At 41.0% G+C, this 22311-nt stretch overlaps 2 protein-coding genes across 2 annotated transcripts in view; one reads left to right on the top strand and one right to left on the bottom strand.

Moving 5' to 3' along the window:
• Nucleotides 1–4052: 4052 nt before the first annotated feature.
• Nucleotides 4053–10890, top strand: LOC109466429 (3-oxoacyl-[acyl-carrier-protein] reductase FabG-like). The gene is made up of 2 exons (XM_019764148.1): nt 4053–4305; nt 10027–10890. Exon 2 carries the CDS (start codon nt 10090–10092, stop codon nt 10888–10890), a length of 801 nt encoding a protein of 266 aa, XP_019619707.1. The 5' UTR covers nt 4053–4305; nt 10027–10089.
• A 3073-nt stretch (nt 10891–13963) lies between these two features.
• Nucleotides 13964–22311, bottom strand: part of LOC109466437 — a 19851-nt gene continuing 11503 nt past the window's right edge. Inside the window, exons 5-8 of the mRNA XM_019764160.1 lie at nt 20845–20980; nt 18034–18174; nt 16277–16421; nt 13964–14751 (exon numbers count right to left, since the gene is read on the bottom strand). Coding sequence (XP_019619719.1) covers nt 14556–14751; nt 16277–16421; nt 18034–18174; nt 20845–20980 — 618 coding nt within the window. The 3' untranslated portion in view covers nt 13964–14555. The remainder of the gene's footprint in view (nt 14752–16276; nt 16422–18033; nt 18175–20844; nt 20981–22311) is intronic.

Raw genomic sequence — 22311 nt, 5'->3', positions numbered from 1 at the left:
TCTGGTTTTCTACATATACGAGTAATAGGCCGTTCTGAATGACGAATATTGTTTACTGAGATACTGAAATACATATAAAGGGTGTAATGATGAATTTATAGACTGTATAAACTTTCTACATAAAGGTGGCCATTCCAAATCATTTGTTTACATGTTGAAATTAAGTATAACAAAGGAAAGGAATTTCACACGAAAAATATTGTCATTTGAATTTAGAAAACCCTTATACCGAATTTCAGATCATTTGGTTGTAATACCAGGGATCAGGATCCAAAAATTCATTTTTTTGTCGAAAAATGCCCCAAAAACCATCATAAAAATTTTTCAAAGGCATGTATCAAAAAAATGAAAAAAAAAACGCCTGGGGGTATTGGCCCACTCTACCTCCATGCCAAATTTCAAGTCATTTGGCTGAATGATGGCGGAGTTGAATCCCTTTGTTTGGCAGGAGGAGGAGGAGAAACATGAGAGAACACAATATATTTCATCCATACCATGGTATGAACTGAAATATAACAAGAATTCGTAGATATCATACCTCCATGAAATATGAGTATTTGTAAATGACATGTCCTCATTAATTCTGCAAATGACCTCTACACTAACATAAAATATATGCATAGTGGTGTAACGTACACATGGCACAAGGTATAAATTTCCCATTATGCACCAATAAGGAGCCACAAAATGTTATGCAAATTAATTATGCAAATTAGGTCATCATTTGCATAATTGTTATCTGTTGGTGTTTTGTCCGCCACAATTAAATAAATTACATGTATAGCAGTACTATTATATAAAATACTGTAATTATAGAATTTCCTCATTAATTATGCAAAATAAGTCTTCATTTGCAGAATTTGCATAGCTCTCTCTCAGCTACCTACATACCAAAATGATGAAAATACGTTGTTCCTATCTAGACTTATTATCTTTAAAAGTTTTAAACAGAAAATAGCCCGCAGTACAGAACAAGCTTCTAGGGAGACCAAACTTATTCCTGACAGGATAAGCTATCTGTCACCAAAAAATAAAGACCGTAGCATGTTCAGGACAAAAGATACAAAAACCGGAAATTCTGCTGCAGACAGACAAGCCAAAAACATGTCCTCAATAATTATGCAAATTAGGTCCTCATTTGCATAATTTGTATTTAATTATGTACAACTCTCAGCTACCTACACACCAAAAAATTATGCAAATACGTTGTTCGTATCTGGACTTATTCGCTTTTAAAGGTTTCGCCAGAAAGTCCACAGCAGTTCCAGAACAAGCTGCTAGGGGGACCAAACTCACACCACGTATTTCTGACAGGAAAAGCTATCTGTCACCAAAAAGTCAAGACCATAGCATGTTCAGGACAAAAGATACAAAAACTGGAAATTCTGCTGCAGTACCAAGGTCATTCACCAGGAGGCCCATATTTGACCTTGACCTTTGTCTTTCCAAGAATTACCAACAAACCAAATATCATCACAATCCATAAAGGCGTTCTGAAGTTATGCTGACCACAATGTTGCGGAAACACACACACACACAGACAGACAGACAGACAGACAGACATACAGACAGACACGCCAAAAACAATACCTCCATTTTTCATGGAGGTAATGACGACGCCCTTAGAGACAACCGTTCGCGTCATTTCAGTCATTTTCTGTGGGTGGGGCAGACGCAATTTAAACAATATAACAAGAATTCCGAGATATCATACCTCCATGAAATATAGGCTTGATATGTAAATGTAAATTTCCTCTTTAATTATGCAAATTACCTCCGCATTAACATGATATATGCATCGTGATGTATGTTAACTTTTGATTAACTTACAGATGTCCCAAGTATGACATTCCCATTATTCACCATTAAGAAATCATAGAATTTTTTCATAAATTATGCAAATTAGGTCATCATTTGCATAATTAGTATCTGTTGATGTTCTGCCTGCCATAGCTTATATGCATTACATGTATGAAAGTAGTATAATGTAAAACACTGTAATCATAGAATTTCCTCATTAATTATGCAAATAAAGTCCTCATTTTCATAATTTGCATTTAATCATGTACATCTCTCTCTCTCAGCTACCTACACACCAAAAATAATGAAAATATGTTGTTCCTATCTGGACTTATTGGCTTTTAAACATTTCGCCAGAAAGTGCCCTGCAGTTCCAGAACAAGCTGCTAGGGGGACCAAACTCACATCACTTATTCCTGACAGGAAAAGCAATCTGTCACCAAAACATCAAGACCATAGCATGTTCAGGACAAAAGATACAAAAACCGGAAGTTCTGCTGCAGTACCAAGGTCATACACCAGGAGGCCCATATTTGACCTTGACGTTTGTCTTCCTAAGACTTACCAACATACCAAATATCATCAAAATCCATAAAGGCGTTCTGAAGTTATGCTGACCACAAAGTTGCGGAAACACAGACAGACACACAGACAGACAGACATACATACAGACAGACACACCAAAAACAATACCTCCATTTTTCATGGAGGTAATTACATGTGCATGTTAAACAAGTGCTTTCACAAAAAGCTGGCATTTCGACGCTCTATCGATGTGATGGTGGTTCCTGTTACATATGCAACCTTGCATCTGCTTGGATATAACTTTATGCCACTCTACATCTGCTTGAAGATGACAATAGTCAGATCATGGATGCCACCAACATCTGCTTGGAGATAACTCTTACATTTACCACCCTACGTGCTTGGAAATGATTATAGATATGTTCCTCTACATCTACTTTGAGATGATGCTGTACATGTGCCACCCTAGATATGAATAGGCTACGGAGATGTACATGTAGAGCAGATATTTTGATTTGAGTTTCGTCTTCAGTGTCATTTAAGAAAACAGCAAAAGTGTGGTAGAGATTTTACAGATGACAGAAAGCAAGCTGGATATTGTTTTTGTATTTGTGAAAGCATTAAAGAAAACCCTGTTGCATTCTGAATTGAAAAAAAAAGAACTTCTGAAGAAAACAAAATAATCTGCACAACTTTTGGATTGGTTTCTATCCCTTTGTTTGCCTAAAAATCGATAATGTAATTTATTGTATCAATTTCAATCCCCTATTAAAGATAAGCTAAATCGGCAATAAGCAAAATCGGCAATTTAAGGTGATTACGCAATGGACGTGTCCTATGACCTTCGACCTTTTGGGGGTCCTGCAGGCGTCAACAGCGCCCTCCCCACGCCTCGCCCGTCATATTTCGTGGGCAAATTTCTGCTTTTTAAGAGGTTTGGGACTCACATCAGAGGAAATATAAACCACATAAGTTATTTTCATGGTAAATATCGCTAAAATGGACTAGTCATTTTTCTGTTGCCGATATTTGTGCAGTTTGAACAGATGATGAACATGGTGGCGGCATGCGGCATGAACTTTACGTATAAACAACGTCACCTAGCGACATGTACTAGAATGGCAAACATGGCAGGCAGAATGTCCCGTTGTCGCCCTTTTGCCTCCTTGGTTGCCTCCATGGTTGCCTCCTTGTAACGCCGAATGTTTGACTCGCTACAGGGCATTTCGACGCGCATGCGTCGTAATGCAAAAAAACAGATTAGTTTTATACTATTTGCCGTCGCCCAGCGCTTTGAACAACCAAGTTCTGATGACTTGTTTATAGAGAGAAGATAGAGTACAAAAAGCAAAGGGATAGTAACTTAATAGTCTACTATCGATGAAGGTTAGGCATTCACTAATGCGGTAAACAAGAAAACAATTACTCAAACAACTTGATAAAATTTGAAAACTGTCAGACGTTTCACGTAGCACCCACTAATTTTCGCCAGTGACAATTACTGTACTGGAACAACAGGATCTAACGGCCTCATTTTGGCACCAACATTGCCTTAGCTTTGGCTTTTTTTTCTTTGTTCATATGGACTGTCTAAGAGTTGTCTTTACCTCATTTACATATCAATTCATAGTTTTTGGATAAATACTTGTTCAACTACAGATTCCGTTAGTTACTGACGAAACGTAGTGTCTGTTTGTAACGTCTGAAAGTTTTCAAATTCTATCTACAGCTGCTTGGTAAATGTTTTCTTGCGTATAAAAGATATAGAGCCGGATACAGGTGTCCGATTTCCATCTTTCGAGCTTTCGAGATGTTAGGCGGTTGTAATCTTCTTGCTGATTGGTTGCTGGGCTGTAATTGGATTAACACATTGGACACCTGCCCCAGCTATGGCATATTGACAGCTGAACTGCATTAGTCGTCCACACCTGTCCTCCCGTCCCTCTCGCCTTTACAGTTGGAGCGTCCTTTGTAACCAAGGTAAGCTTGCAACAGTTGGTACTTCCTATTCTTTCACGGATAGACAAGCTAGCTTGGGATATGACCAAACGCCGTACTGTATGTACACATCGTTTGGCCTGTGTATTTGGCCAACAAACCGCTGTACAGTTGGACTGTGTTCAGACATGTTCCGACACAAAATGGTGTTTTTTAAAGATTTTTAGTTACTCTAATAATCCTGTTTTGCTATTATATATAATAGCTAATTATAAAGGCACAAAAGGAGCAGTTTCAGGGCAGTAAACCTGGATGTTTAAAGTCAATTTTCTAAGTACAATGTAGAAGTAAGTTAGTGATATTCTTTGTTTGAAGCAACCCTATCCCATAGCATACTGATATCTGCCAGGCAAAAATGTGCTGACGGAAGTTTGTATTGTTTCGTATCGTAGGCTAGTTCTAGCTACTAGTATTATTTGGTGGTGCCAAAAAAATAACGTTTGTTTTGGGACTATTTCAAACACTTCACGTATGAAATGATAATAAAGATGTGCTAGGAAATGGAAATAAAAGTCATTATTAGACAGATTTCCTCATGCTCAAAGTAAGCTCAAAGAAACATTGCCGATTGCTTTAAAAAGTATGTCTTCAAAACACGACAGGGACCTTGCGAAGGGTATTTTATGCATTTCTAGCAGTAAGAATTTTGTCTGCAAGAGGTTATTGGGAAAACAGAATCAAAAGGGACTAAAAACGCTTGTGTATCACTCCATGCACCATCTAGGGTAGGAGTACCGCAATTTGTTAATTTACATTGGGCCACTTCAAATGCCAATTTCCATGCAGATCTAGCAGCAGAAAATCCAGCAGAATACATGATAGATTCAAAAGATGCTATAAAAAAATGATAGTCGCTAACATAGCCAACACTAGGACAGGTAAAACTTGGAGGTCGGATCTAGTTCTTCCTGATCATAACTGGGATCAAAGCCGCACATACGCCGTAACGCCTATGACACATTTGTTTGTAGAAACAAAATTAGTAAAGAAATGAATATTAGAACATTCTCTGAACAACATAGACATGCCGATTACAGAAGAAACAGTTTTGCACATCTCAAGATCAGGGTCAGCAGTAACATCAATCAATCTGTCAGCAACAGAACCCAGCACAACTTTTAGAGCTTATAATGAATTGTTTCTGTCAATGAGAATCCCAGGTTTAGATAAATTTGTCAGGAATCCTAAAACTGGTTTATTGAAGTCAATGTTTACATTTCTTGTCAATAATGGGCCTGCGGAAGCACCAGCAAGTGAGCTGTGCCAGATGCGGGATATTAGGCTGGTAAAGTTTCTTAACATAGACAAAGTTGTCCATAAATCATTTGCAAAATACCATAGTAAACGAAATTATGGAGAAAGAGTGCATGCAGTAGAAAATAAAGTGACTGAATCAAAATTATTTGTCCTAAAGATGCAGAAGTTTATTCTACAGATTATTATAAAAACATGGAGACCATGGCAAAAGAAGTTATAGAAACCTTTAGAACAGCAAAATTTAATGCTACCCCACTGCAGTGCTTTAGAGGAATAAAAGACAACGAATATGTGTTCAATGATGAGGCAAATTTAAAACACTTTTTAAATTTGTTTTATATTCGTTGAATAAAAGACAACGAATATGTGTTCAATGATGAGGCAAATTTAAAACACTTTTTAACCCTTAATGACATAAACAAACAGTGTTGTGAAAATGAATATAAACCTATTAAAAATGGAATATTTGATTGTCTTGTTCATACATGGGAAGCTGATGAAAACTATGTAGCAACTTACAGCGAAGACTATAGTGTACTCCGCAACGAGTCTGGCCCAGAAAGAACATCCTGGCTAAATAAATATACTACAGCAATCTATAGGCCTGATAATAATTGGATCAGTAACGATACTAGTAATAAAGAGAGATTCGAAAGAGAACCATTGCCTGATTATGTCCGATGGCTCGTGACTGGTGGCGAAGTACACTACTAGTATATGTCATATGAAAAAAGGAAAAAGTTACCGCCTGGTGAGTGGGATGAGATCTCGGGTTTATTCCTACCTAGTAGAATCCTAGATTTGATGTACATATAGAATACAACACGGGGTATTCCGTATCGCCCGAGGTATCGGCCGACCGCGGGTCGGATCGCCCGACGGCCGCAGGCCGGAGGGCGATCAGACTCGCGGGAGGGCCGGGACCGAGGGCGATGCGGAATACCCCGTGTTGTATTCTATATGTACATCAAATCTAGGATTCTACTAGGTAGGAATAAGCTTGACATTCCAGTTAAAGGAGCAAAAAAGGCAGAATTAGTAGAACGATTATATAGCAAAAAATATGGGTATAAATGAACCAACAGAAACCAGTAGCTTATATGATGGACACTTAAAAATGTACCAAAGTCAATAAATTCTCTGACAAAAATGCCATTATGTTATCTTAGGGACGTGTTAAAAACTGAAGGTCACCACTATGGTGGCCCAAGGGATGAGCTTGTTACAAGTATTATGTTGCTGAAACGCGCACAGGCCCATCTTATACCCGACTTGGAAATAACCAGCTTAAAAAAACTGATAAGAATAACAAAAAAACTTATTTTGGCACAAATTGACCTATATACTGTAGATGGCAAATTCACTTCGACCGAGCGGGAACATTTCTCTCAAAATTCTTCTAAACTGTCCGAAAAATGCCCTCGCAAGAGTGCAGCTGCTTTCAAATGTTATACCAATATGCAAGTCCATCATAAAAGCTGACTGCTTGACAGGAGCAGACCCATTAGATAGACTACCAAATCTGTTTGATAGCTTAAGTAATTATATAGATGCAATGAAACCTAAACAATACACAACTAACACCAGGTCCTCAAGTAGCTTAGATACAGGAGATAGTGGGCACATATCATATGAAATGTATTTCCAGAGTTTAGACCCAGGGGCTAGAGTTCAAGTTAAATGGTCAGTTGAAGAAGTTGGGCTAAGTGGGGGGTCTCCTGGATGGTATGTAGCAGAAGTTCAAAATGCATGGGAAGATTCGGATGAAATAGAAGTAATGTATGATGAGGAACCTGACTGTATATATTCAATTGAGGTAGTGGTATGGCTGGCAAAAGGTAAATTGGAACTTTTGAAGCCAGTATTTCTTTAGATATTTGATAGATAATAATAGTATTGCTGTAACTATCATATTGTTCTTATGGAAGTTGCTGTAAAGTATGTCATTAAGATTGTTTTCTTCATTGTCTGAACTTGTATGCCAAATTATCATGTTGTTTATATATAAATGTATTATTTATTTATCTATTCATATATATTTATTTATTTATTTATATATAAAGCAGCAACGGATGTATGACCCAAACTTAAGTTTGTATACTTTGTGTACTTTTGACATTGTGTACAAGTTGCGTCACTAGGCTATTAAATCATATAGTAAATGTACATATCTTGTTGGCACCAAAGATTGTCTGTACTGGTATTTATCATTATACTAGTAGTACCCAGTTCCAGCACAAAGGAATTAGTGCATTGAAGCTTTGACTGTCCAACTACAGTCTTTCTCAGAATTCAAGCAATCAAATAACTGGACCATGTGGCCTTTAAATGGTCACACATGATGTCAGCAAAGTGTCCAGTATAACCATCCCACCAGACAAGGAGACTGAGAGACAAAGATTACACAAGCTCACAAGAACTGGGAAATCCTCGAGCTCGGTGGGCTTGCGACAAGTTGGTCACAGGCATAACGCCAAAGGCCACTCATTCATACAACAACAAGTCAACAACCAGGCAACAAGATGGAGCTACAATTAAGGCACCTGGAATAGACGCGGTGCCGGGAACTGTGGCGACGGGACTTCGCTCTGTCTTCCGACGAGGAGGTTACGAGGGGGCGGCGAGACTTGTGTGCCACCGGAGAAGAAGAGCTCGACCTCGAGAGGTTGTCGTCGTCTGACGGTATCCGGACCTTTTTCTTGGATGACGCTGGCGATTTCTTTTTGTCGAAGATCTCGTCCAAAGTCTGCTCGACACGTCTGGCCAAGACCTTGTCTTCACGGAGGTCACGTACAGTTGCCTGTTCCCCGTCACTCGCCTCTGACCAGAGACCCTTCGCCAGGTCTTTGATTCGGCTCTCCCGCCGGAGCTTCTGCAGAGACCGCCGGGCCCTGTCAGCACGGCGCCTGTCCGCGTCGCTGTCCGAGGCGTCTGGTGGTGACGAGAGGGTCACGCCGCACTTCCCGGGGCCGTAAGGACCATCATGCCCCTTCACTGGCAGCCTGCAGACTGTACAGGCTTTCGGTTTAGTCATCGCAAACCGCAAACGTGAATAAAGAAACGAAAAACTGAGAATAGAGGGGAGAGCGAGGCCACGTGCGCGTCCTCGCCTAACTCTGTCCGATTGTGCGGGGTGACGGCGGGAGCACATGTGTCCGGGCCGTGGTTGGCGGAAGTGAGAAGGGACTGACCGGAAGGGGGAGTGACACGTGCGGCGGGCAGATTGTTTGGCAAATTAACAAAAATGACATTGGGGGTGACATTTTTCCTCAATGTGTCATATCATGGATGGGGATGTCAGAACTGCAGCAGCCACGCGATCATCGCTTCCCAACAACGTATTGAAGCACCTGTTTGGGACAACATCCTGAAAGAATATTCTACCACATTCCTCACCAGAGCAGAATGAGCCCTTATTACCTGGGAGTCCTACATCTCTTTGGACTTGTAACTGAGGACTTCATGAGAGAGCATAAACTTCCTGGCACTGATGAATGCTGACTTAAGTTGTGATAGAGCCGTTTGGTCGCTTGAATTCTGAGAAAGAGGAAAAGAGGTGCAGTGGGATTAGTTGAAAATTCGATGAGTTGATTTTTGTGTGTCTAGAACAAAGTTTATCTATACTGCATGTACACAGTATACCCGAAAATCAAATGGAATAAACAATTGCTGTTGAAATTATATGTTGCGTCTTCAATCAGCCTCGATAAGTTGCTCATATGTGTATAATTATCATTGAAAATTCAAATGCTATATGTACACTAAATAAGCACACACATCCTTTTCAAAGCAAGTTAACTTAATGCAAATTATACTAAATCATTTTCATAGACATGCAAACCAAATAAAGTTACATAATGCAATGTGTCGAAACCTTTTGGTACTGTACATTCAGCATAAAAACAGCACTAAGAAACAGCAAAATGCTTGTTTCAGTTACATTCTTTGACCTTCAGACAAATTATACACTTAGACAGCACCCTGAGAACACTCATCACACCTCCAGTCTTGATTTTCCTGACCCGCCCCCTGTCCGTTCCAGATCTGTTTGACCCAACCCCCCTGTCCGTTCCAGATCTGTTTGACCCAACCCCCCTGTCCGTTCGAGATCTGTTTGACCCAACCCCCCTGTCCGTTCCAGATCTGTTTGACCCAACCCCCCTGTCCGTTCGAGATCTGTTTGACCCAACCCCCCTGTCCAGTCCAGGTATTTGACCGAACCCCCCTGTCCAGTCAAGGTATTTGACCCACCTCCCTGTCCAGTCCGACCTCTTCCGCCTCCCATTCTCCTTTATTTTTTGGAATAGCCCATTTCATTGGATGCCTCAACTCTTACTGGACAAAACACTGAGTCCGCCCTTGCACCGACAACATAACGTCAAAGATTATCAGTGAAACAGTGGTCACCAAGACTGACTAGACTTTTATTATTTGCTTTTGTTTCAGAAGGAAAAGTACTGTGCAGTCACAACAGTTTCTTCTCGGCTTCTGCTCCTAACCTTCCCCAACATGAGTTCTGAAATGGTCGCTCTCGTCACCGGAGGGACCCGCGGGATCGGCTACGGGACAGCCCAGGAGCTGGCCGGCGCAGGATACAACCTCATCCTGGGGTACAAGGAGAACCATCAGCGGGCTGCAGGCGCTAAGGCCAAGCTGGAGGAGACGTACAAGGTGCGCGTGTTCCTGGTGGCAGGAGCGGCGGAGGAACAGGCCACCGTGGACGCCTACTTCGCCTGCGTCGATGATAACTTTGGCGGGAAGCTGACAGCGCTGGTCCACAACGCCGGCAGTATGTACGGCCCTCACGGGCTGCCCTCTAAGCCTGATGCTAACGGGAGCTGGTTCACAGGCTGGGAGGCGTACGAATACTACCAAAACGTCTACCCGAGGTGCTTCCTCCGGCTGGTGGAAAAGGCCGTCACTCACATGGAGGACGGCCGCGGGTACATCGTCGCCGTGTCCGGAGTCGGCTGCAACAGCAACACAACCCCGAGCCTGCCTTACTTCACCCCGGGCATGGCCAAATCCAGCATGGAGTACATGGTGAGGAACTACGCCAAGCAGCTGGCGCCCAGGCGGATCACCTGTAACACCGTCATCCCGGGAATGATCGACACAGAAGCCTGGGCACCGGTCAAGGAGCGGGTCGGGACCGCCGGGATGGCGGGTATGGTGAACCGGCTGTGCGGGATGAAGCGCTGGGGCACCCCGAGGGAAGTCGGTGGCGTCATCGCGTTCCTCTGCTCGGAGAAGGCGTCCTTCATCACCGGCGTGGCCATACCTGTGGACGGAGCGTTCCATCTCATGTAGAAAATTTTGTTGAATTATAGTGGAGTGTCAATGCAATGTTTTTCTTTTAACAATTTTCTGATAGAGTAACTAATAATAAAAGTAGATTCCTACATACAGAAGTACGTAACTTTTAGACTTGTTATTAATGCATACATTTTATCTTTAATAGTAATTGTGCAATAAGCATCAATTTGGTTGTTTGACTCTCACAGCATAAATGAAAAAAAGATTCAAATGGTAGGCACATGTGACTCCCTTTTTCTACGAGCTCAAATCACGGGCTGCATTGGTAGTATTCGTACGCCTCCATTTCCTCATGTAATGACTCCTCACATATTTCGTTATAACTTATGATTTTATCATTTAGAGTTGCTTGTCCGGATTATGTAGTCTCTTTCTATTACATCTTAATGTGCACATTTTTAAATTTCAACTTAATGTACAGCGATATTTTACTGAGACCTGTCATTTTATCTCTTTGTATTATTGTGTTGAAAATAAAGATACATTTTTATTACATCATGTCAGTCTGTCGTATATACTAAAAGCTACCAGTTACAGAAAGGAGAAAATCTAAGAATTTAGTTCTAGATAGACAGTGAAAAAATCATGTTGTCGTGTGGAAACTGTCCATCGGAGGAACGTTCCATACAATACAGCGGATGGATCTTGATAGTTTAGGAAAAACGCCCTATGTCCTAACTAGAGTTCCACGATCTCATACCTTCGCCAAATGATGTTAGCCTTTATGACTCAGAAATTATATACCAATCTCCTTGAATATGCAAATAGGATCAATTGCATGAATTATATCTGTTGATCAAATTCTACACCAAAAGAGTCTTAACAAACAATGCCATTATAGCATTTCCTCATATATTATGCAAATGAGGTCCTTATTTGAATAAGTTATGTTTAATTATGTTCACCTTCACTTAACTTTCAAATACCCCAAGTATGGAATTCCAGGCAGTTACCATTTTGGAATCATAACATTTCTCCTTAATTATGCAAATTAAGTCTTCTTTTGCATAATCGATATCTGCCTGTGTTTCTCTCGTTCTTAATTACGTCAGAAGCTTGAATACTAGTAGTCGTATCATGGGATACAGCTGATTTATAGTTCCCTCATAAATTATGCAAATTACATCCATTTTTATCATTATGTCAAGCATCACCTAAGCTACCTACATACCAAAAATCACTACGATCCATCAATCAGAGGTCCCAATATCATGAAACGGTTTGCCCAGCAGCTCAACCCCCATCATGCAGTAAAGCCTTGGTCACAACCCGCCGTACGTGCTTCTGCGTGCTGTCTACGTGCAAAAGCGTGGGCAAACGCAGGGCATCCGTGCGTGGTGAGTACCGCCTCCGTTCGCAATCCTACGGATTCGGGAGCACGCAGACATGCCGTAGAACGTTAAGTGCATGTAACTTTTTTTCTGCGTGCGGTCTGCGGATTCACCACCCTTGCGTGCGAGTACGAGCGACGCGCGTGCCCCGTACGTACCGTACGGAAGACACACGTGTGAGTACGGTAAAGTTGCAATCGCACAGAGATCGTACGTTGCAAGCACGTACAAGTCACCACTTGCGCAACGAACGATGTACGCAACCGCTCACGTCCAGACGTGGCGTGCAGACCACACTCTAACACCTTGCGCAACCATGCGAGTGACGTGCGTTGACGCCACTTCTTCCCCACGTTTACAGAAAAACGTAGCAGACGTGGCCTCTCAAAAACGTACGGACAAAAAGCACGTACGGCGGGTTGTGACCAAGGCTTTAGGGAAGGTTGACCATCGAAGGCTGCAGCAGGTGTAGGGAAGGCTATTCAGCAAAAACTGAGTCAATGATCAGGGGAATTTGCCATTGGCGTTTCATTGTACCGCTAGAAAAGGATGCAGCAGACTGATACAAGTCTGCGGCAGATTTAGAGGCGGATGACCCGATGAGCCTGAGCTGTTGGTTGTTCTACAAACTAGACCCTGAACCACACGCAGTCCATGGTGACCGGTTTTTCTCAGTCCCAAAAAATTCCCCATTGACATAAGCATTAAGCAACCTGTCCAAGGTGACCACATGGCCAACGTGACCGCCCTGAGTTAGGTCCGCTCAAGGCCTAATACCTGCCCATGGTGACCACATCGTTTTCTTTCATGTTGGTTATTGATGATAATTAATGAGAAATCATGGAGAAACCAGCAGCCAGTTTTCCTTGACTGCTGGATGATGTGTTTGTTTGAGGTAAATTGGTCCATGTGCCACCCTCCCCACATACATTTACAGCATTTGACATTAGAATATCTGGACTTGGAAACCATTTATGCCTCAGTCATGTTGTGAGGAGACCCTCTTTAAGAAGACCACCTGTCCAAGATGGCCACTTTTCTTTGGTCCCCTGCATGGCCGACTTGGACAGGTTTGACTGAAGAAGAGCTCCATTCAGCCCCAGCCAGTGGGCATTTCGTCTAGATCACCTGCAGGATGCAGCATGTTTACTGATGGAAGACCACTGAAAGCCATCAGAAGGCTTCTGTACAGGGAGTACATTGTTTTATGTACAAATCATTAATTTTATTTTATTGAAATTGCAACAATGCAATACACCCGGAGGAGAGACAGCTGTTGCTGGTGTTGTGTCCCGCACATAGAAATGAATACTGGACAGACAATACTCATTTTCACTTGATTCTAGTGGGGAATGTTAAGTGCCTTTCCCAGGGGCACAAGGTCAGTGGCATGTCAGGACTCGAACCCCGGACCTCTTGATTCTGAGTCGTGCACGCTGCCGTTGCACCACACGACCCCACCGTAGTTACCGTTTTATTCTAATATGGTATGATAATGTATTTAACTATATCATTCCGTAGTCAAATTGTCTAATAGTATACTGTTACTGCTAGCAATTCAAATGTTGCAGACCATTTACATTCCAGGTTAGATTTGTGACTACTGTACTGGTACTGTGTGCCATGCTACCTGCATTGCTGGAGAACTACATATACATGTATTTTTTAAGTAGTAATATTGGTTCTGTATCCTAATATTCTCAAAAGATGACAGAATGCAGAATGTATACACCACCCTTTGTGTTCATGTATTTTTCTTTGTTATGTCTAAACTGACTTGAGAAGCTAGAAACAGCTATCTACATACAACAATAAGAAAGATATATACATTGTACTGGCATGGTCGGTATAATGTATACTGCACAACATTTCAATGGAGAAAATGTGTACAAAAACAAAGTCAGCAAGAAGTCTATCATAGGACTCAAACTGCTGAAACAACATCAAGTTGTTAAATTTCATCTCCATGCATACATGTATGTCATAAAATAGTAGTAATGGTAAACAGTAGTTTAGTTTGGTAGGTTAAAAAAACAACATAAGACACAACTAGAACCAGAACAGAATGGGAAAGAAATGGAACAAGCAAACAGTCACACATCACTGTGGGAAGAGTAAGTGTTCCTGTAGCCGAGAGTTTAAACTTTGTCATCGGTCTAGAGCTCTTCATCATCTGTCTCTCTATCATCATCATCATTCCCCTCAGTATCAACCATGTACAGTCTCCTCCTCATGCCTGTGAAGTGTAGAGTTGTGTAGAGGGTTATAAAACAATCTAAAACTGTGAGAAATGTTCCTGTAGCCGAGAGTTAAAACTATGTCATCGGTCTAGAGCTCATCATCTGTCTCTCTATCATCATCATCGTTCCCCTCAGCATCGCCCGCGTATGTCCCCCTCCTCACACCCGTGAAGCGCAGCGTCGCCGGCCAACCGTTCCGGTGCCAACCCGCGTTAAACGTCCCCTCCACCAAGTCATCGCCTGACTCATCCTTCTTCACCGTCACTCGCAGCTTGCCGTATTTTCTGGAGGACATTGAAAAACAAAGCATGAAAGTTCATCTGAGTTGGTAAATTACATTATGAAAAACTTAAACTTTTCTCCAACTCAAAATTTGACTCACCAGAAATTTTCGACTGAATCACTCAGTCTTCCTCAGCTATTTGACCCAAATGCTGTGGACACGTGATTTTTCCCACGTGTGACGTCAGCAAAAATCACCGGGACACACAGTGGATCTGGAGGGGGTCAGAATCTTGGATACCGAACAGGATTACTTCAAGAGAGGCATAAAAGAGGCCATATACATCAGGGCACTACTTCAACCATCGCTCAACTGGGACGGGGGGCGATATCGACTTCAGACAACCTTTGACCCTTTGCTGACTCACACGTGGGAAAAATCACGTGTCCACAGCATTTGGGTCAGAAGGCTGAGGAAGACTGAGTGATTCAGTCGAAAATTTCTGGTGAGTCAACTTTTGAGTTGGAGAAAAGTTTAAGTTTTTCATATTGAAACACAAAATTGCAGTCAAACCTGTCCAAGCCGGTGCAATGGCCAAGTGGGTAGAGTGCTTGCCTTGCATTCGGTAGGTCGTTCGATCTCCGGCCCAGTCATACCAAAGACTTTAAAAATGGTACATACTGCTTTCTCTGCTTAGCACTCAGCATTTGGGAAAGAGTATGGGAGTTAAACACACACCACTACCAGTGGACTAGCCCCCTGCTGTAGTGACTACTGTGTGTGGCCCAGGGCTAATGAACGGAGATGGGCGCTGCCCTATGCGTCACTTGAGGCGGGAAGGCTCTTTAACTAACTAACTTTAACTGTCCAAGCCGGACGCCTAGGGGACCAAAGAAAAGCGGTCACCATAGCCAGGTGGTCAGCTTGAAGAGATAGTCACCTTGGCAGGTTTGACTGTACTACACCTTGAAGCTTGAAGGTACTACACATTAAAGTCAGAAATACTGCATAGAAACGAATTATCATAACTAGAAAAGTAACATTTGCAAAGCAAATGCATAATGTTTACCTTCGTATATGGTCTGCTTTATTAATTCTTTAATACTCAAAAACACATTCACATACAAGTATATGGTGACAGGAGTCTAAATGCCTACTATGAAATTGCAACATTATGTAACCCAACACCAGTTACTATGGTGACAGACGTCAACAAAAGAGGCCATTGGCCAGGCCAGAGGTTAGTGTTTGGAACAGAAGAAGAAGAAATGGAGGAAAAACAATATGTTGTCCTTTGGTAAACATATATTACATGGTTAAGCAGAGTCTTTATGTCTGCTTACTCAGACAATAAGCACAGCACACAGTTTGGGAAGAAGATTGACAGGCAGAATGACAGCTCAAAAGGTCGGACACAGGAAATGGTGTGAACTTGAAGGTCACAAAAACCCAAAACAATTCCCAGAAGTCTGAACTCAATGATTTCTTCATTGACTTGTAACTGTTAGGAAGACAATGACCAACATGATGAAATGATTACATGGGTCAACAAATTTTGTATCACTTTCATTTTATTACAAAAATACCTTTTCCAGTCCACTTTCCATGATGTGGAGATCTCCATATATTTGCCCTCCGCAGCTTCCTTGTCGAACCACTCCAGGTTTCCATAGTAACAGGGAAAGTCGATGTAACCCACACCGCAGCCGTCTCTACTGATGTCCAGTGTACCTGTACCCCAAAACAACATTTCCTATCACTGATCAAATAGCAGGACTTATTACCTCCATGAAAAATGGAGGTATTGTTTTTGGCGTATCTGTGTGTCTGTGTGTGTGTGTTTCTGCACATTTGTAGTCAGCATAACTTCATAACGCCTTTATGGATTGTGATGATATTTGGTATGCTGGTAAGTCTTAGGAAGACGAAGGTCAAGGTCAAATATGGGCCTACTGGTGGATGACCTTGGTACTGCAGCAGAACTTCCGGTTTTTGTATCTTTTGTCCTGAACATGCTATGGTCTTGACTTTTTGGTGACAGATAGCCTTTCCTGTCAGGAATAAGTAGTAATAATAATAATAAATAAGAGAGAGTTGTGCATAATCAAATGCTAATTATGCAAATGAGGACTTAATTTGCATAATTACAATAAAAACATTCACAAAAACTCATATTTCATGGAGGTATGAGATCTACGAATTCTTGTTTTGTTTGCTTTGTTGAGGCCACTATCTCATCAGTGTGGTCATTTTCACAAACTTTATAAGCTTCATAGTTGTAGGCCTAAAATTCTATCACCTACAGCTGACATTGTCTAATCATTACCGTTCAACCTTCTCCCTAATTATAAGGACCAAATGTCTGTAGCTATGAGCTGCACTGATATTGCCTCAAATATAAAGATGCAGAATGTGTGTAAAGTTCAAGCAGAACTTCCAACTATCTCTACAGCAAGTGTTAGCTCAATTTCTGACACATTTTATCAGACTTTAGGCCATGTTCAAAAAAAAGTTTTTAACCATACTGTACATCATACAAAACAGTTGCAAAATGAGGAAATATATACCGTAACTTGAAAAAAAATTGAAACGATACCAATGATGAAGAGAAAAATCAAACAAAAGGATGAAATTGTAAAGAAACAAATTTGAAGAGTAGATAATTCACCATACCATACTCTGTGTCATTTGTTCAACCTTCATGACCACGTAAATTTCATGATGAAAGCAACTTTTCTTTTGCAAAACTTTTTTTAATTTGCACACTCGCATCAGTTTTGGGGTTCCCAGAGGACATCATCCATATAATCAAATCAACATGACCTTATGAAATTTTGCAAGCCTTGATAAAGTTGGCAACAATATATGGCACATGAAAACAAGGCACATACATTTTGCACTGTACTAGTATTTATCATGAACACAAGACCTCCTTGGTCCAAAACAACGTCTGATACCAGTGTACAAAATAGTTTTTTGACCCAGGTTGGCCAGTGGGCAACCTACAGCAAAAATTAGGTTGCCCATCAGAATTTTAGGTTGCCCCACCTATAAGTTACTACTTTCCTCAAATTAAGTAATGTTGCATACATAAGCCTTTGACAACATTTCTAACAGCCTTTAGTTAACTGATACTAGTAATAGCCATTAATACCCAAAATTAAAAAGCATCATTCTGTCGGATACAGTGGTGCAAGCCAAGTGGGTATGATGGGGGTGGGGGGCATCCTTAAAATCCAGGTAGCACACTGGGCTACCTAGGTTCAAAAATAGGTTGCCCCAAGTAAAATGTGCTTGCCCGGGGCAACTGGGAAACCAGGTATTTTGCACGCTGGATACTAACCTTTATTCCCACTGACTTTGGCCTGTTTGTTGGTGACAGTCAGGTCCCAGGTGCCGGTGATTCTCCTGTTCAGTTTGGCCTGCTGAGCTCGGCTGGCCTCGGCTTTAGCAAGCTTCTGTGCGTTCCTCTTCAAGGCCGCATCTTAGGAAAGGGTCAGAAGTAAAACAAAGCCTTGAAATCATGAAATAAAGACAAAGCTTTAACTTCCAACACTTAGATTTTCGGTTGACTCCATCAAGCTTGTTCAAGGAATGGACCCGTCTACTCTTGGAACGTGATGTCCGAGATACGTGACCGTAGTAGCGGGTCATACAAATGCACGTGCCTTATAACTTGTGTCGCCCCCGTCTCTGTTGAGGGTAGGTCTATCTGTGAGCTCTTATGTAAACCGCCTCCTTTACTCCTCTTGCAAAGAAGTCCGACTATCTGGCACGTATGACCCGTTACTATAGTCACATGTCTCCGACGTCACGTTCCAAGAGTACATGCAGACGGGTCCATTCCGTGAACAAGCTTGATGTAGTCAACCAAAAATTTGGGTAAGTCCCAATTCTGTAATCTAATTCTAAGAGTTGGAAGTAAAGCTTAGTCTTTATTTCATAATGACTTGTACCAACACAGATGAACTTTCATGCAAAGCCTTGAAATGTCTGTATGTAAGTTACAAACTGTACAGCTTTTCGATACATGTAAATACCCTTGCATAAGATCTAACACATTCCATTACCAGTGTTATATGCTAGTACTAGTAAAAATGTTTTTAGCCACCAAGATGCCTGTCACTTGGACAGTTGATGATGTTACCATGACTGCGCTGTTGTTGATAACAGCAGCTACTTTTAAAACTTAAAAGTTTTTGTCTTCAGGGTATGTCATGGTTAACAAGAATGAGTTTATTCTGGGCCATGAAGGTCGTACTGTTTTGAGAGAAGGATGAGCAATGGACCTATAACATTATTACGTCACAGTTTTTTTACCGCAATGAATGCCGGTCAATCGACGTTTATATTGTACAGGGGTGCGTAGCGCGGTGTGTGTTTGTGTAGCGTTAGCCTTGATATAAGGCCCTTATACAGTACTACTTTCGTCTACTGTCACAACTAAATCACCCATTACGGCATGTAATGCTGTGTCAACACAACTAGACGCAGCAAAAATCAAACATACTTGACTTTGAAAACTTTTAAATGATCTTTATTCTTTAACTGACCGTTCTAGAATGTTCTTAAGAATATGTAAACAAACTGTGACATAATAATGTTATAGGTCCATTGACAGAGGAAGTAAAGAACATTAATAATATGAAAGACACAGATGCTCGAGAAACACAGCAGACTTAGGGCAAGCAGTATGATATGATGATGATAAGGCCGCAATAATTTAATGACATCCGCACGCATTGATTTTGTTGCTTATTTGTTTATTTAACCAGAGAACATATCGGCTGTTATCAAAAAAAAAATAACCTCCAAGGCGGCTCTGGCCTGGGTGCCATCCTCCGTAATTCATGGTACAAATGTAGCTAGCGACAATGGGGAGCCGGTGGTAACTACAGAGGACAGCACCCAGGCTGCCAAAGCCCCACGGAACTCATAAAATGCAGCAAAAGGCTTGTCCTAAAAGTTGCTATGCACTACTGCAAATTCACAATACCAATTTTGTATTTCCTGTGGTTTAGGCCACACCAATTTAATTTCTTGGTTAACGGATTCGCCCGCTTCATTTTTTTCTGATTTGCAAATAAAAATAAAAATTCTGAATCAACTGCAAAATGCTCATATTTTGCCCTTAATAGTTGAAAACAGTCCTTTTCTTCCTAGTTGTTACAGTTATTCCATCTTTCAATGCAATGGTATCATTAAAAGTTCAAAATTCATTGTTTAAATTTTGAACCAGCCTGGTGTGTTGACTTCATGGCTCCTATCGTACCATTTTGGGCAATAATAGGATGCCTAGACCTGTTTTTATTTTTATTTTTTTTTCGCCCGCCCGCTCCATTATTTTTCTAAAAAAATCCGTAAACCAAGAAATAAAATTGGTATGGCCTTAGCAGCATTTTTTTTTCTGGCTGGATTTTCTTTTATTCGTCCGTACACACTATTTTTGGGGTCTTCAGAGGATGTCATGCTTAACACAGTACATGACAGTTCCCTATGCAAGAACCAAACGACTGCAGCAGTCTTTCCTGTATTGAGCCATCAGACTTGACAATAACCTACCTTCTTGGTCTTCAATATAAACTGAACCTGACTTAACTGGATGCAATCAGTATGGACTTTGTGTATATTTTAATTATTTTGTATACATGTACATGTAGGTCTTTGTATATACCTTATTTAGATGTTCATGTATTGTCTCTCAATTTTTTTATGTGACAAATGGTACTCAATTGAGGGGGTAGTAGTTTTTCTCCCCCTGCTGATGTACATTTGAATTAGTGCAATAAAGAAATTGAAAATTAAGTCAGTCTGGCCTAACAATGACACCTTTTTTTAGTAAGTATACAAAATTCAAACATTATCTCGGTTCATATATTTCATCAGTATCAAACATCCAAGTTTAGTTCACAAATTTAGTCATTCTAAGTGACTCGACGCAGTCTGTTTTTAAAAGCTGCAACTGACGTAGCTGTTCTCAGCTCAGTTGATACGTTATTCCACAGTACTGAGCCTGAGTAGGAAAACGATCTTCTGTATACTTCCCGATGAACCCTTGGCACATACAAAAGGTCAGATACACTTTGCCGCGTGGTTCTTACTGCCCTATCACTACAGTATGTAAACATTTCTCTCATGTAGGCAGATGTCTCACCTGCGTCTGAGTCCAGGACCTTTGCGAGTTTGGGCTGGAGTTCCCTGAAGTTCTCTCTGGGCAGCAGTGCCTCGTCCTTCACAGCATTGATAGCCTCCATCACTGGCAGTTTCTTCTCAGCCGCAAACACAACCACCTTCCAGACAGAGCAAGGCTTCAAATTAATATATATGAATAGTGGTGCATACCTAAACCCACATTTAGGTTCAGGTCCGGATTCAAGTCCAGAGGTTTAGGTTCAGTTCCGGACTTGTAAGTCCGGACCTAAACCCATGGCATATACAAAATTGCATGTTGACAACCTTGCAATGTTGTCTGGGTGAAACTTTGGCCACATAACACGGAGGCCGGTACTTGATGATGCCCGATGGCAATGTTTTCTTCATTTTGCAGCAAAGATTTTGCAATCTACGGAAGGTTTTAGCTGCTTTGGAAAGAAAAGGGGTCTGTGATATGGTCTTTTGTGGTAATAAGTCCGGACTCGGTTCTTGACTTTTAGTTTTTTTTTTTTACTTGAACCTAAACATTCTTACAAGTCCGGATCCAAGTCCAGTGAATCGGTATGCAACACTTACTATATATGAAAGTTTATTGCAAATTTATGCCCGAGGGCTAATTGCAAGAACATGATAACAACAAATAAACAGTAAAATTGATAATAAGTAATGCTAATGTTACTTTAGATATACATTTGTAATTATTGTTGGGTTTGATTTCTTTTCCGTGTGAGTATGAAATGGCCGACATTTTGCGAGATTTTATATGAATTGGAAGGTGTTAATAGAAATGCAGTTTTTTGTAGGCTGGGAAGGTGAATAAAGCTCATAGCTAGGGAACATTTTGGTGACCATTTCAAATAACTTATCTCTTTCGGTACTGTAATGAGGGCAATGACAAATAAAGTGCATTTCATCCTCCACTGCATTTCCTGTACCCTTATTTACATATTCTGTCGTTAACAGACAATTGTTTGTATCTACTCTTTTCTATTTCTAATGTATGACCGCTAACTCTAACCTTACATATGGCTGATCTAACATCGAAGTCTTTGATGTGAAGATAACGTTCCATTGTGTATACAGGTTTCAGATGTCTATAAAATCTTAGCTTACTGACATCAACAGAGAGATTGTAAAGAAAGGTTTGGATATGTCAGAGAGTCTACTTCTAAATAATGTACATATGTGTTGCTTATCGAGATCGACGTTGTCGTTATGCCAGATATATGAGAAAGCACTGCAGTCAAGTATAATTATTGATGGGATTGGGGGGAACATACATTAGCTGCCTATCAGCCGGGCTCTATGCCATCACATACACTCTCCAGTTCTCTCTATGTAACATTACATTTCCTAAGTATTCGAGTTCTATGCCAGTGTCTCTAGTTAAGGTATTGGTAAAATTCAGACTTCTACAGTGTACTCGACCTCTTGGCTTCCAGGGAAGGACAAAATAAACGATTTCCTG

The sequence above is a fragment of the Branchiostoma belcheri genome, unplaced genomic scaffold (genome assembly GCF_001625305.1).
Source record: "Branchiostoma belcheri isolate BF01 breed outbred unplaced genomic scaffold, Haploidv18h27 scaffold167, whole genome shotgun sequence".
Taxonomy (NCBI): Eukaryota; Metazoa; Chordata; class Leptocardii; order Amphioxiformes; family Branchiostomatidae; genus Branchiostoma; species Branchiostoma belcheri.
The sequence above is the reverse complement of the archived record's forward strand: the minus strand, read 5'-3'. Positions and strand labels throughout refer to the sequence as shown.

What these genes read in the sequence shown, in the direction of transcription:
- LOC109466429 (XM_019764148.1), top strand. Translation starts at nt 10,090, where the DNA reads ATGAGTTCTGAAATGGTCGCTCTCGTCACCGGAGGGACCCGCGGGATC.